At 39.5% G+C, this 15,782-nt stretch overlaps 1 protein-coding gene across 3 annotated transcripts; it reads left to right on the top strand.

The window, feature by feature from the left end:
* Positions 1 to 153: 153 nt before the first annotated feature.
* On the top strand, positions 154 to 13,246 carry LOC135500030 (inositol-trisphosphate 3-kinase homolog). 3 transcript variants are annotated; one of them, XM_064791193.1, is made up of 10 exons: positions 154 to 230; positions 1,340 to 1,472; positions 4,713 to 4,797; positions 5,186 to 5,335; positions 5,513 to 5,721; positions 6,285 to 6,341; positions 7,957 to 8,013; positions 8,842 to 8,961; positions 10,189 to 10,362; positions 11,149 to 13,246. In XM_064791193.1, the coding sequence occupies exons 2-10, from the start codon at positions 1,416 to 1,418 to the stop codon at positions 11,167 to 11,169; spliced, it is 930 nt and encodes a 309-aa protein (XP_064647263.1). In that variant the 5' UTR covers positions 154 to 230; positions 1,340 to 1,415; the 3' UTR covers positions 11,170 to 13,246. The 3 variants fall into 3 exon arrangements, with proteins under 3 accessions (XP_064647263.1, XP_064647261.1, XP_064647262.1); XM_064791191.1 differs by lacking the exons at positions 154 to 230; positions 1,340 to 1,472 and adding an exon at positions 2,264 to 3,725; XM_064791192.1 differs by lacking the exons at positions 154 to 230; positions 1,340 to 1,472; positions 8,842 to 8,961 and adding an exon at positions 2,264 to 3,725.
* Positions 13,247 to 15,782: the final 2,536 nt, after the last annotated feature.

Raw genomic sequence — 15,782 nt, 5'->3', positions numbered from 1 at the left:
CGACAGAAATAAGAATTACTAATAATAGATAAATATAAAGAAACTATATAACAATGTACTGAAATGTTAGAAAAGGGTGGGTAAAAGATTATAATTTGATTGATTATTTCGTTAGTAATCAGAGATTTTGAATTTATGTCAATTTTTGGCAGTCTCCCAGGAAGAAAAAAATTAAGATATTTTTCAAGATCGAATTTACTGTTTTCTTCCAAACGTTCCCTCAGAACACGGTAAATGTCACTACCTTAATTAACATTACTACTCCTTATTATTTGAACAGTCAGAAAACTTCATTTATTGTCGAAATAAACGTCAATAATGCGTTTAAATCCCGTCCGACAACTGGCTGTAAAATAAGTAATGCAATATGGACGGTGTGAAAATCTATTGTCAGACAGGATGTTGGGCATCAGTTGTCCTTTATATTTTGTGTTGCAAGCTGCTACGAATAGCCAAGAGGCCTTAGTGGAACGAGTTTACAATCCCCGATCACACCCCAAAAAAAGGTCATCGGTTGACTAACCAAGCACCAGTGCTGTTCAATGGATTTATAGTTGAATGTGATCAAACTACGTCATTTCCGATCGGGGATTCTAAAGTTTAGCCGCCTTGGTCTCACTAGCCAGTGTGGTGGACCCCTCGGGGCATGATGTCAAACCTGCTGAGTGCCCCTGCCGTGAGACGCATGGTTATGGTAATACTCCAATGACGTAGTCCAATCCAAGGCAAGGGTTTTTTTACAAACAGGTGTACAATACTGGCCATCCTAAACAGCGTCCACCAGCGCCCACCAGTGACCACCAGGTTTAAAGTCAGGTACAGAGTCATCAAAATAAAATTAATAAGTACGCCATAAAACACATTTCCTGAAAATTTCATGACATTTGGGTGTAAGATAAGGGAGATGTTGTCTAAAGTCACAGGGCTCCTGTTGTATTGGGAGCATATCATCACGTATGACGCCCAACAGAGGGTGGTGACTTGGTCCAAAACTCACAGAAGAGGATCTCGTGAAACCACTAAAGCATCCTCTGTACAAGGAAACTAAGATCATGACGTTAAAGTAAATAGTATTTGGAACAGGACAGGCCTTTTCATATCCATGGAATCGGCACGCGTTTGAAGAACTATATTTTTGGGGAGGACAAAACGGACCCTGTACGCACTGCATAGTGAGACCCTTGTTTATGAGGCAACTGAAATCCAACAGCATAAGCAGTAAGCTATTGCCCTCGGGCTCAGTTCAATCACTCGCGTTGTTGTCAAAGAAATAAGAACTGTTCAAATAAATACACTCCACTGTGAGCTAGTCAAAAAAAGTTTCACTTGCATTTTTCAGTTGTGAGTTTGCACCATCAGAAGTGCATGAAGTGAGTGGTCGCGGCTGACTTCAAGACACATCTGATTATGAATAGATGACCAAAATGGAAGATGTGAAACCAGAAGGTTTTCCTCCAAATGATTTGAATAAGGTATGTGATTAATTGTCTCTACCGAGACTCAGTTCCCCAGCTTGCGGGATTCTGGTCATAGCAGTGTCGGATTTGGGATATCTTGCATCCGTGTTGAATGGTGGAATCGGTTAGCAAGGACATACATGTAACAAGCATGCTTAACTTTTATCAAGTTTAGTCTCCCGGAAAATGACCCCCAGTAATCCAACAAATAAAAAAATGTGGCCTAAGTGCTAATATAAGAAGCAATTAGCACTACTACCGTGGTAACGAAAATGACCTTCATCAAGACAATCAACACTTATATTTAATGTATTATGTAGAAATAAAGATAATTATTTATATTATAAATTCTTTCCTGTATATTGCACGATGGTGTCTGGTCAATTCTTTCATTTATGTATATTATGATATCATCGTTATTGTCACACAAACACAACCCCAATTGATGAATGGACTGGCCCATTGACACTAATTATTCTTAAGAAAAGCTCACACCATTTTGTTTTGGCCTCAGATTTGGGGGTGGTGGATAGAGATGATATTTTATTAAACTGGATTTCTGCTAGATATTTGTTATTCTCCCTCTGACAGGGCAATAGTCAAACTCAATATTTGTCGCAATCAATACAAATATTGACTTGTGTGTTTTCGGTCGGATTTCGGTTTGATAACTTGACCGAAAATCTGCGGAAGCTTAGCTTTTGGATTCAGTTGTTTTCAGGCTTTAAAACGGAAGGCGAGTGACTTGTTTTATATTGACCAAAATATGAGTGTGTGTCCTGGATTTCATTGTTCTCGTGCATGGGATGATAGTCTGGATGTAACAGACTTGGATGAAAACACGACAGGATCCATTGCAGTTGTCTTCACAACTGCAGTTATACAGTAATGAGGAACCGGCGCGATTTATCCGCCGCGTGGCGCTGCAATCGATCATACCAAAACTCTCCATTTCCAATGCATTATCATGTTATTTCTGAGCCCGAAAACGATCGATTTCGGCGACGTTTGCATCTTCCTGTTTTAAATCTATTGAGCTATCAGTTTCTTAAGATAATTTTGCGGAAAATATGCGCGATGCCAGTTATTGGGCACGTTTTCTGTTGTTGAAATCCTGTGCAAAAATGTACGCAATGGTTTCCCGTGATTGACCTCCTGCGACGTCAACAGACCAGAAAATGACGTCATGGCGTCAGAAGGTACGATCGAGTGTGGCGCCGCCACTGGCATTTATCTTAACGCCGGTTCCTCATTGTCCTCACAATAGCAATATAACATGTCATCGATAACTGATGTAATCAGATCACCATGCTTTTAAAGTTCTGGCAACATATGTTTGTTGCTAAAAATACGTAGTTGATCGAATTTCAGTTATTTCCTTCAAATTTCCTGACTCGCACAGAAATTTATGCACCTTTCAAGTCAAGTTTGACAAAAAACTACTCTCTGTTGTCTGGCTCCCTGTTCTATTGCACAATGGAGTTAATACTCGTCAAGACGATGGCTACACCAGATCATACAAATTTCCAAATTTTTAGTTAAAAACTTAGTTCACGCCCTTGGAGGCGGAAGGCGGGAGTCCTCTGGTTGTATTGTAGTTGTGTCATCCTAGCTGCATGCCCGCCCAATGCTGACCAACCATTGTCTGCCCGGGTTCGTATTTCAGAGTTTTCCATCTCCTGATCAAAGATCAAGGCTGATCAATGGTGGAAAGAAATTTCAAAATGTCGTACTTTTTTGTCTTTAGCAATGGGGTGTGCCTTTAGCACGCCTCACACCGGTGACAGAAACATCATTGGACTCTCCTATCTGCGGAGCGTTGAAAAATTAACCGATACACGCCGACAGTTCTCGAATGGTCACACAACCAGCTATGAGGTCAGCCGAAGTGAGGTAACCATGAGTCCCAACTTGAACAACAGGAGTCGCCACAACCAACAGAGGAAAAATGACAACTTCACGTGGACTTGCAAAAGCACGCGGAGCAAATATGTGGTGCAGAAAAGAAGATCGTGTGATCATGTGATGTTTCCAAAAGTCGACGGATTCCCCGATGTGACGAGTTTGACGAATTGCGAGTCATGTGAAAAGCAGATCGCAGATGACATTGGTGCTGATGGGAAGTATCCTGGAAAGAATTTGTTATCTGCTATTGAAAATCGTGATCACCATGAGTGTGAACGATGTACGATTCTCAAGGGACTCCAAAACAAAATGGCGGATACTTTGTCGGCAACGTCTCTGATGTTGGCGAATATGTTAGCATTGGTCAGTAGATCTGTTTGGCGGTCATCCTAAAATGCATCCAGTAAAATGCCTGGTTGTCCAGTAAAGTTCAATAAGGCTCGTAATATTACTAGGTGTAAAAATACAATATGATGTGCTTCATGGAGGTGGAAATAGATCGAATAAAGTGCCGTGCAAAATGTGAAAAATAACTTGCCAGTTCATCAGGGTACCCAGTTCATCACCATGTTTATTAATGCTTATAATTAAGTACATGTATTTTGTACTGAATGTTACTGGATACATTTTAATAAGATGACCCATGTGATGTTGTAATTCTAGTTTAATAAATGATGTTGTTCGTAAATGATGTTGTGTAAATGTCTTTATGTTTAATGTTTTAAAAACTTGCGGTCTGTTGTCTTTTCTTATTTCAAAGTATAATTGAACATCCCTTAGCGGATACCTCTCTATTAAGGACACCTCTCTAATAAGGGCACTAGTTTTGGTCCCAAATTGGTTCTTTCCTTTCATTTTGACCTCTCTAATTAGGACACCTCTCTATAAAGGACAGCACTTGTCAGTCCCGAGGATGATAAATAACTATGTATATTCGTGTACATGATTGCTGGGAGTGCATCAATTTTGACATTGTCTCCTCTGTACTGCTTATTTCTGAAGGAATTTTGCTGCAAATGGTTGCAAAGGATTCCGTTAGACATAATAGAATCAGTAGACCAGTTAGAGCCAGAGGCATAACAAAATTAATTTCCCGATATTTTCCTGGAAAATCACCGATATTTTGCGGCATAATATCTCGCGAGCTTGATCTACTGTGTACTTTACTTACACCGAGAAAACTGTGCATATAAGCTGGCTCTAAAAACAGATTGAAATAAGGCTGGTGAAAAAGACTCAGTTTACACAGGCGTTTTAGGTCAGATGTGAACTTCATGCAGTTTGGGGGGATGTGTGTGTAAATGGCACTTTCTATGACCTTACGTGAGGTGTTGATGTTTGTGCTTTCAGAATGCCTTAGATTTCTCGTTACCAGCCAGTGATGCCCTGCTGAAGATTCGAAATAACTCATGGATCCAGTTAGCTGGCCACCAAGGTATGTACTTAAAGCGATACACCGTTCGTGTTTTATTGTGGTCAGGAAAAAAGAAATGCAGTTGTACACAATGCCGTTTTCATGCAACGCGATGACACAGTGGCATGTATGGTATTAGTATCTGTCTACACAACGGCAATGTTCAAATTCATATTCAGTATGTACATGTATTTACAAAATTAATTTTCAAATTCAATTTGGTGGATTTCTTTCTATTTGTTTAATCTAAAAAACTACTTAATAATTTTTATCTTCGGGAATCAAGATTATGTGCAAAATCTACAGGATTACCACAATAATAATCAAGAAAACTTTGCGTTTCACAGTATGTTCCACTGTCCTCTGTATTGCTGTTGGTTGCTGATAAGAGATTTTTTGTTTGTTTCAGGTTTGTTTGCGCCTGCCGGTCCGATTACTATCTGGAAGAAATGCATAGGAAATAATCCAAGCGAGGCAAATGCATACAAAGGGTTAATGGCTGACCCGTGCCGTGATATTGTGCCAAAGTTTTATCGACAAGTGGAATATAATGGAGACTGTATCCTTTTGCTGTTGACGTACTCTCTTTCTCGATTTATTACTCAATTTCATCATTAGAAGAAGGGGAAAAGGTCTTTTTTTGGTGCTCAGATGGGCAAATTCACTAATTCTTAGCTGTACTGGTTGGATATCATGTCACCTTCTATTTTGTCAGCTACCTTCCTTAACAATGTAGTTTTTATTGAAATCGACAACCTGATGTCACACTTCCAGCAGCCGTCGATGATGGACGTCAAAATGGGATATCGTACTTTCCAAGAAGCGGAAGTTAAGAATGCCGCGTTCCGGAAAGATCTGTACGAACGTATGATCAAGTTGGACCCGCTGTCGGTGACGGAAAATGAACAAAAAGTGAAGGCAGTGACAAAGTTACGTTACATGCAGGTGAGGTTTCACAATTAGATACAGAAATTAGAAATTTTGAAAGAAACCTCATAACCTATTGGTTAACACTTCTGCACGCAATAGGGAAAGGGGGAACCACGGATTGGATTTCTGGGTGAACTGGCGTGGCTTTCAAGGAACTTAAATTCCAGGCTCTTTACAGTCCTTCGAACGAGATGTAAAAACTGAGGTTCCTTGTATCTCGTGTCTATGCCAAGGCAAAAAAAAGATCCCACCAAGTGAGAAACATGAGTAGCTTGCGTGGACTCTACCTCTAGCCAAAGTTGGAGTCACTATAAACAAGGCCAATTGAGCCGATTTGGGCCTAAAGGTAGTGGCATAAAAAAAAACCGCTCATCCCACCTTGGAGGAGGAATTTTCCCTCGCTAGTGCAGAGCAAAGGCTGAAGAAGTGGAAGAGGACATTTTGAAAAAGTATGTTAAATACAACCTAATTTATGATCCTGTACAAGTAAAAAACTGACCCCAGCACTAGAAAGTGTTTGCCTGATTATTTGTTTGAACTTCATAGGTACCTCACGAATTGTATATTTGCTGTTGCAGTTTCGAGAAAAAGAGAGTTCGACATCTGAGCTTGGTTTTCGTCTTGAGGCAATTAAGGTGAGCAGCTTGCGTATCGCTCCGTGTGCCAACTCGTGCTTTAAATTACTGAGTCCACATCATAGTCTCTCCAGGACACCCTGTTTTATAACTCTGTTTCGTGCAACAGTCACTCTACTAAGCCAACTTTCACAACACCCTCATCATCTATGGGCGGAGGGGTCAATCATGCACACTTTGCGATGCTATTTTTTATGCAATAGGTTCATTATCCAAATGGATGGCTGTCTCCAGACACCTTGATTCCATGAAGTGAGAATAATCAGCTGCTGTGCGCCTATAGTGCAACATACAGCTCATCATCTTCAGCTGGGTTGTGACACCACTATTACATAACTTAATCATTGTCTCATCACAGTTGCACAAGAGTATAATTTTCTTTCAAATGTTGCCGAGAATAATGGTCTGTTATGAAACAATTCTTGAGAAATCTGTCCTCTAATAATTCGTTGTGATGTTGTGTATATGTTAGATAACAAATGGTTGTTATTGGGATTGCAACCATCATGATTGTGTGAAGGATTACACCGAGTTCTTAACCTACCAAAGGAGGTCAATTTTCTTTATATCAACATTTTGTAATTTTATATCATGATGAAAAGAAAAGCAGTACAATACAAAATACCACTGCAGAAATTACGGAATTCGTAAATCATGCAAGTGGCCCAGCCTGACATCCGCACCTGAGCAAAATTATGTCTTGCCAAGAACTACTAGATCACTTCCCCTCAATTTTTGTGACAGCATTTTTGTAGTGTTTATGTGTCTTTAAAGGGGTACACCATTCGTTATTACTGGTTGTCCAGTTGAATAGAAATCCACTAATACACAATGCTGTAGTGCAGTTATTGTGAATACAAATTTCTTTAAACTTGGTATTCATAGTATTTGTATATCAGTCTACACAACGGCAATGTTGAAATTTGTTTGAACTTGGTGTTCATGGTATTTGTATATCAGTCTACACAACGGCAATGTTGAAATTTGTGTAAACTTGGTATTCATAGTATTTGTATATCAGTCTACACAACGGCAATGTTGAAATTTGTTTAAACTTGGTATTCATGGTATTTGTATATCAGTCTACACAACGGCAATGTTGAAAATTATATTTAGAATGTATTTTTGCAATTGGACATTTTTAAATTCAATTACAAATTCAAAATTTTTAACGAATGGTGTAGGCCTTTAATGTTCTGTTCATGCCATTGAAATACTGTGTAGGCGTGGGGCACTGTTCAGCTGGATAAAGGGCAGCTGTACTGAACGTCTGTACATATTACGTGTAATCGGCCAATGTGAAACAGATGCACAAAAACCCGGCTTAATAGCATCTACACAATATTTCCATTTTTGCATATTTATATGTCTTTAAACTTCTGTCTGTGTCATTGAAATACATCAAATCATGTTTTATAAACTATAGATCCATGCACTTGATTGGGACCAACGTTTATGAAAACGTCGCGTCATGTCACGTTACACTAATGTAAAATGCATGGTGACGTGACGACGGCCAACACTACGTCATGTAAACGTTGTTCCTAATCAAGTGCATGAATCTATAGTGTACTCATCAATGGGTCTTTTAGTTTGCTCTGCGGTGTCTTTGCAGCTATCTGGTGAACAGCTGATGAAATCTTGTCTTCGGAAAGTTAAGGAGCACGACCAGGTGTGTATACTGTTACATTGTACTTCTAAACAACTGGTACTTCTAAACTTCTGGTACATTTACCTTTGAACTACCAATACTTCTAAACTACCAGAGCCGACCGAATCGAAACACCGATAGCGCTAACAGGGCCTAACAGAGAATAGTGTAAAGCATTTAACCATTTCACTATACTCTGTTAGGTCCTGTCAGCACTATCGGAGTTTCAATTCGGTCGGCCCTGTACTTTAAAAATACTAATTCTTCTAAACTGCCTGTGCTTCTGAACTGCCAGTGCTTCTAAACTGCTTGTGCTTCTAAACTACTGTAACTTCTAAATTGCTGGTACCGGGGTACTTCAAAAATACTTTAAACTACCGCTACTTCTAAACCCTCTCTAATCAGGACACCACTCTATTAAGGACAGCACTCGTCAGTCCTGAGGGTGTCCTTAATAGAGAGGTTCTACTATACTTCAAAACTACTGGTACCCTTGAACTACCGGAACTTCTAAATTACTTGTGCTTCCAAACTACCTGTATTTCTACTACATGTAACTGCTACATGTAATTTTTCAAACAACAGTAATTAAAAACTACCTGCACTTTTAAACTGTCGCTACTTTTAAACTACCAGTAGTTCTTAAATGTTGGTGTATAGCTTTAGAGATCACGTACGATTGAAGTAAAATTTGAGAGAGATTCATCAGATTCACCTGAAACATATCCTTTTTACTAAAGTTTTAAACCTTTCTTTGATCAGGGTTAACATCACTCTAAGCGCTGTTAATTGCTTGGTGCGTTTCTTGTTACATTTTTTGTGCTGATAATCATAAATTCTTTCTTTTAGGTCCTCTCCTATCTAGAGACATTCTTAAATTGCAATAAAGAAGTTCACAGGAAAATTTTGTCGCGATTACGATATATTCGAGAATCGATTGCGTCATCTGACTTCTTTAAAAATCATGAGGTGATTCTTCGTCTAATTTCTTTTTTGACAGGGGGTGAGTGGGATGGGCTTGGGAGGAAATCATTCCTAAATCAATGAGGTTCCCTGACTTGTTCACAATTTCAGTGAACATGGAACTATTTTGGTGGAATGGACAATTTAGACTTAAGAATCGGAAATTGCCTGCGTCAAGGGGTAAAGTTTTTGGCTGGGTGGCTGAGATGGTCCCAGGGAAGTCCTTCCTCTCTGTACCGGGTAGTATGATCAATTGCCATCTTCCTGAGTATGATATAGCCAGTGGGTGAACACTGGAAGAGTTAACGAGATTTCAAGGGAACTTGGCCTGAAAGCGTCCTGCAAACAAGCGATTTATATTGCTGCAAGCGTCGATTATAATTGCTGCCATGTGAAACAAAAGAGATCTTTCATTTGCAGGTGAAACCAGTATTCACTGGCTTTGATAATGATTGCATATTGCTCATCACTGACTCTTGTCACAGCTGCCAGCGGTGGTCACAACAAATGAGCGATTATAATTGCAAGCGATTAAAATCGCAGGGAACCAGATTATAATTCAGAAGACAAATAAAACAGAAAAGAGCACTTGGGGACCAAATCAGTATCCATATTAGAGAGGCTCCCCTCAATGCAGAGTTGTCAGTTTTCAGGTTCTTTGAGTTTAAATGTTCACCCTTAAAGGCCTACGCCGTTCGTTAATAATTTTGAATTTGTCATTGAATTAAAAAATTTCCAATCGCGGAAATACGTACTTAATATAAATTTCAGCATTGCCGTTGTGTAGTCTGATATACAAATACTATGAATACCAAGTTTAAACAAATTTCAACATTGCCGTTGTGTAGACTGATATACAAATACTATGAATACCAAGTTTAAACAAATTTCAGCATTGCCGTTGTGTAGACGATATACAAATACTATGAATACCAAGTTTAAACAAATTTCAACATTGCCATTGTGTGGACTGATATACAAATACTATGAATACCATGTTTAAACAAATTTCAACAGTGCCGTTGTGTAGACTGATATACAAATACTATGAATACCAAGTTGAAACAAATTTCAACATTGCTGTTGTGTAGTCTGATATACAAATACTATGAATACCAAGTTTAAACAAATTCGTATTCATAATAACTGCACTACAGCATTGTGTATTAGTGGATTTCAATTTAACTTGACCACAAGTAATTACGAACGGTGTACCCCTCTAACCCTTTACAGGTTATAGGCAGCTCATTATTGTTCCTGTATGACGACTCGGGCGCCGCTGGGGTGTGGTTGATTGACTTTGCCAAGACGATCACGGTCGAGAACCGGCTCCTGGACCACACATCAAAATGGGAGATGGGGAACCATGAGGATGGATGTCTCACTGGTTTGGACAACCTGATAAAGGTAAGTAAGATGTTGACCTGAATTTAGAAGCGTTCCCACAGAATAAAAAAAGTCATGAAAAGTCATTTTGCACTTCAAAATGCTAAATCCCATTATTTGATGGCTGAAACCCCTAAATACTGTGTAGACGCCATGTAGCCAGTTTTGTTACGTCTGTTGATCATAGGCCAAACACGTCATGTAGGCGTTTTGTGCAGGCGTCCTTCAACCGGCTAAATAGTGTCTACACAGTATGACATTTTCTGATGTAGATAGCAATCGGGGACCTGAATAACTACACAAGCTTGCCATCAATACAGTATGTCCACAAATCAGGCTGAATAGCAAAAAAATGTCCCCAAAATAGGCTAACAAAGTGCAAGGTGTAAAGGTGTAAAGGTGAACATGAACATGAAATGCCTGCTCCTACCTTGGGTCACTTGGGCATGGCTGGTGCAAACGACTTGGCTTCGACTTGGTTTTGCATTTGCTTTGCTCAACTTGAGCCGATTAGGTCAGACTGATACCTGATATGTTGCCCTAAAAAAAGTTTATAATGGAATCTCGGAAAGTTTGGTTGTGCATCACCATAGCCAGGAATGTGACGAAGACAAACAATTTAATTAGCTGGTGATAAAAGTAGCACCTGACCGCTTCTGAACTCAGGTCAACTGTCAGGTTGGTGAAAAACTGTATCAATCACTTTCTCAGTCACTGCAAATACAAGTGGTCTGGTGCTAAAAACCATAAAATTCACCAACAGACGGATAGCGTTTTTATAAATTTTCATCTTTGATTTATTTTCAGATGTTCCAGTCAATTCAATAGACACGAGAATCATGATCTGGAGCCAAAAATCAAAATTGACCTATTCAGTATTGGATTTATACTGAAAACCGGAATTGCCTTTATTTTTACGATTTTTGCAAAAATATATTGCGGGAACCTCTTTTCTCTTTTTTAAATCACCCTGTATACTATATAGAAGCAGTGAAAGAAAGGTTTTCTATGCTTGTATTACATTGTGATAAATTGTTTAATTTCTGCACAAATTGTGTGTGAACTGCTACTTGGTAAATACTGCTGGGTCACACTAAAATCATATCATGTGTACTTGTTGAAAATGAAGGGCTAAGAGCACGAATGTCAAAAGTGCTATTTTGAAAAAAGACTCTATATGGGGTGGGGGAGAAATGACCCTTTTTCAAAGTTTTCAGCCAAAATCATGGTTGAAAACAAATTAATTGTTGACCTTTGCCAGGCTTTGGGGGGGAGGGGCATGTGCCCCCTGCTGCCTACGTCCCTGTATTTGTGCATGGTTCCTATGATAACAGCATTACTGTTTATTTGTACTCCTCTGCAACTCATTTTAATGTTTTCTTCAAAATTGCACTTTGGTCCCTTGTGCTCTAATGCTGTAAGCCCCTAAAGGGTCTTCAGAGAATGGTTAAAATATGCATATTGTGTTTTTTTGGCAACTGGAAATATCTCCTTTCCATTAAGGGTGCTCATAGGGGCATCCATTTTGTAGCTTTGCAGCCGTGGTTGGGGGGGGGGGTCTTTTGGGCCTATGTATCTGTACATTTTGGGCCTATCTGTACATTGTGACATTTTGAGGTGAGAGGGATCTGAAAATCTAGACTCTTATGCGCAGGTACCCTAAAGTGGATCGCCCCCTAGACTTACACAGGCCAGTTAGAAATATATAAATATATGTTAACCCTGAGAAAATATGTTATATTTGGCAGCTAGTAGTATGGTATTAGTGGTACACTTATTGCCCCTACAGGGTTTAAAGAAGCTTTAGTGCACACAGTGCAGCTAATCTGTAATTTTACCATGGCTATAATTGTACAACCTTATACCCTATATGTTAATTTTTTGGATATTTTAGTATAGCGTTCTTGGATAGGTGCCGTAGAGATTAGTTTTATCGTAAAACTCAAAAATTATGTTATTATGGGATGTGATAAAACAAAGGTGGTACTTTTTATCCTAAATATCTCCCAAAATATGTATTCAATTCTACCAAATTTCTACCAACAAAGTCAAGAATCATTTATAACATTTTTCCTGGCCTACTGGTTTAGTGTTGAAACGGTTTGTAATAAGTGGGTGGACTGGATGTGGTAAGGAAATGGGACAATAATAAACTTGATAATCGGGATGAAATACATATAGATGTATCAGTCATATTTACACCTTTGAGATGATGAAAATACTCTGTTATTTGTTGCCGTGGCAACTAGTCGGTATTAAATTGCACGCATTGTGGGGAAGGTGTAAATGCTGGTCGCAGAAGTAAAGCGCTACAAAAAATACGATCTAATTGAAATTACATGTACTGTTACTGTTTCTCAAAAAGTTAAGTTTAAAGTATGTCATAGATGCAATTTGGCAAAACCCCGAACTATAGCCGCGAATATTTATGTTTTTATGTTTATGAATATTTTTTATTATATGTATTGTGCACAGTGCTAGTGAATATTTTTTATTCAATGTAATGTGCACAGTGCTTGTGAATATTTTTTATTCAATGTAATGTGCACAATGCTTGTCAATACTACTTTCTCTCGTAATCATTCTTGATACATGCAAAAATTTGAAATTCCAATTAATTATTAATGTGTTATTGATCATTATGTAAGCCTACATGAAGAAAGCAAGATAGTAATAAATCAATTATGAAATTCTTTTTCAAAATGACTTTCAGGGAACATAGCAATGTCTTCACTTTGAAATTATCATTCCATACCATAGCGAGCATTTAGTTTATGAAATACTTTTTCAGATGTCCATAGTTATATAAAGAACTGACAATGTATTTTTCAATGCATTTTAGCTCTCTTGGAGCTTACATTGTACATGTATATTCTGAATAAAAATTATGACTCATTTTATTATAAAGGGTACTTTAAAATAAAGATATCTTTCTATAAGTTTTTATAACCCAGTCCACAAAAGGCCCCAGTCCGATGACGTTGTCTATGAAGCAAGAGGGAAGGGTTGTGATTATGTCTCCATGGATCACGCTCCTTGGATGCATGGGGAGTGTGCCTGGGACATCATCTTGACCATTCTTCTTTTGATGGAGCTTCCATCGCACTGTTAAAGAATGGCCAAAGTACTCGACTTGGTAACCCAAGTAGCTGACTTGAAGGACCTCATGTATCTTAGGTAGCCCATGCACCTGAAGAAACTGGTACCTGGGGACAATGACGAGACTGCCCGACTGCTTTGATTGAGGTTGAGGTTCCATCTCGTGAAGTACCCTACTTGGCATCTTCACCCTCGATGTGTTGAAATTGCTATGCTTACAGACAATGCGGACGGAGGCAATACCGCTGGAAGTTCAGTATGCCTACTTGGTAACTCAAGTAGCCTACCAAACTAGCTGATGTACCTTATGCTCAAGTAGGCCACCCCACTTGGTAACTCAAGTAGCCTACCAAACTAGCTGATGTACCTTATGCCCAAGTAGGCCACCCCCTTGGTAACTCAAGTAGCCTACCAAAGTAGCTGATGTACCTTATGCCCAAGTAGGCCACCCCCTTGGTAACTCAAGTAGCCTACTAAAGTAGCTGATGTACCTTATGCCCAAGTAGGCCACCCCACTTGGTAACTCAAGTAGCCTACTAAAGTAGCTGGAATCCTCCTGCCACTGGCAGAACTTCGATCTCGCTATAACGTCGAAGGACGTCCACCTACTTCACTTCCTAACACAAATAGCCTACTTGAAGCAGCTGATGTACCTCAAAGGTACCCCATGTAACCAGGGACAATATCAAGACCCTTCTGTCTTTGGTAGAGCTTCTATCCCGGGCAATCATCAACTGTACTCTTGAAGGACGGCCAAAAGATCAAACCAGCTCATGTTCCTGCATGGGGGATAACAACCAGACACTTTCACCTCAGGTCCGGGCCTCCGGAAGAGCTTCACCCTCACTGAATCAGGCCCGAGTAAGCTTTTTGGAGTACCTATGGTAACTCATGAATGAACCTTGGACAACCGTTCTGATTTGGATGTATAAAAAAATCCCAAGGCCCCAGCATGAAGACATTGTCACAACCTATCTCTCTTGGACAAGCTAGAACAATCTGCCTGCCCTTGCTACACAGGATGCCTCAGAGAAGGATCTATGATAAAGCATTCCAAAATAATGGGCCCGGCTTGGAGACATTGTCCAACCTATCTCTTTCGCACCAGTTAGACATAGTCCTTTCATCTTCATTGCTATATATAGGATGCCTCAGAAATTGATCTATTTAAGGCTTGTAAACTTGGAGACATCGTCACAACCTATCTCTCTTCCAGCAGGTTTACACACTGTTATCTCTTGGCTATATGAATAATGCATCCGAAAATAATCTATGAGGCATTGTTTAAACCAAGATTACATGATGGAGACATTGTCACAACCTATCTTCTCTTCCTCACTTGTTAAACTTCCTATTTGTCTTGCTATCTAGGATCTAGGATGCCTGAGGAAAAAAATATCAGTAAAGACTCTCACACCAGCGACATGGATAGTCTGCATTATTGCGACATCATCACAACCTACCTCTCTCGCACCAGGTATACATACAGTTGTCCTGGCTTTATAAAGGATGTGTCAGAAAATGCTCTATAACGGGTTCCTAACCAAAGACCCTAGACAAAGACGTCACAACCTCTCTCAATCTCTCTCGCACATGGTATACATACTGTCGAAATCTTTTTAGCTCTACAACGGGTACTTATTTAAATAAGGGCACCAGATGAAGACAACGTCACAACCTATCTCTCTCGCACCAGTCAGACATAGTCTTGTAATCTGCATTGCTCTATGCCAGATGGATCAGAAAATGGATGTATTAAGTCTTGTAAACCCCGAGTCCGAAATGGAGTCCCAAGTAACTGTGCTTGGTAACTTAAGCAGGCTACTGGAAGAACCTATCGATGACCCTTCTGCCATTGTTAGAGCTTCCAACACACTGCCTCGTTAAGGACGGCCCAAGGACTGATGTAGCCTACTTAGATGTTGTGCCAGAGGTACCACATGTATCAGGGACACGAGGACCTCTGGTATCCATTATGAAATTAATATCCTCTTCACCAGACCGATTTTTATTTACTTGTAATCTGCCTTGCTATGTACCGGATGGATAAGAAATGGATCTATATAGCTTTGTAAACTAATGGCCCGACTTGAAGTCATTGTAACAACCTATCTCTCTCGCACCAGTTGGACAGAGTCTTTTAATCTGCATTGCTATATACAGGATGCTTCAAAAACGGATCCATTAAGCCATGTATACGAACGGCCCGACTTGGAGACATCGTCACAACCTATCTCTCTCACACCAGTTAGACATAGTCTTGTACTATTGCTATATACGGGATAGATCAGAAATAGATCTATAAAGCCTTATAGGCTAACGGCCAAAAGTGGAACCTGTAT

Source organism: Lineus longissimus, chromosome 15, assembly GCF_910592395.1.
Source record: "Lineus longissimus chromosome 15, tnLinLong1.2, whole genome shotgun sequence".
NCBI classification, from domain to species: Eukaryota; Metazoa; Nemertea; class Pilidiophora; order Heteronemertea; family Lineidae; genus Lineus; species Lineus longissimus.
Note: the sequence above shows the minus strand (reverse complement) of the source record. Positions and strands in the feature narration are given on the sequence as shown.

What these genes read in the sequence shown, in the direction of transcription:
- LOC135500030 (XM_064791191.1), top strand. Translation starts at nt 3,207, where the DNA reads ATGGGGTGTGCCTTTAGCACGCCTCACACCGGTGACAGAAACATCATT. An exon ending in CCAGTTAGCTGGCCACCAAG is followed by an intron (nt 4,798 to 5,185) that starts GTATGTACTTAA and finishes TGTTTGTTTCAG; the next exon opens with GTTTGTTTGCGCCTGCCGGT. An exon ending in ACTTCTTTAAAAATCATGAG is followed by an intron (nt 8,962 to 10,188) that starts GTGATTCTTCGT and finishes AACCCTTTACAG; the next exon opens with GTTATAGGCAGCTCATTATT.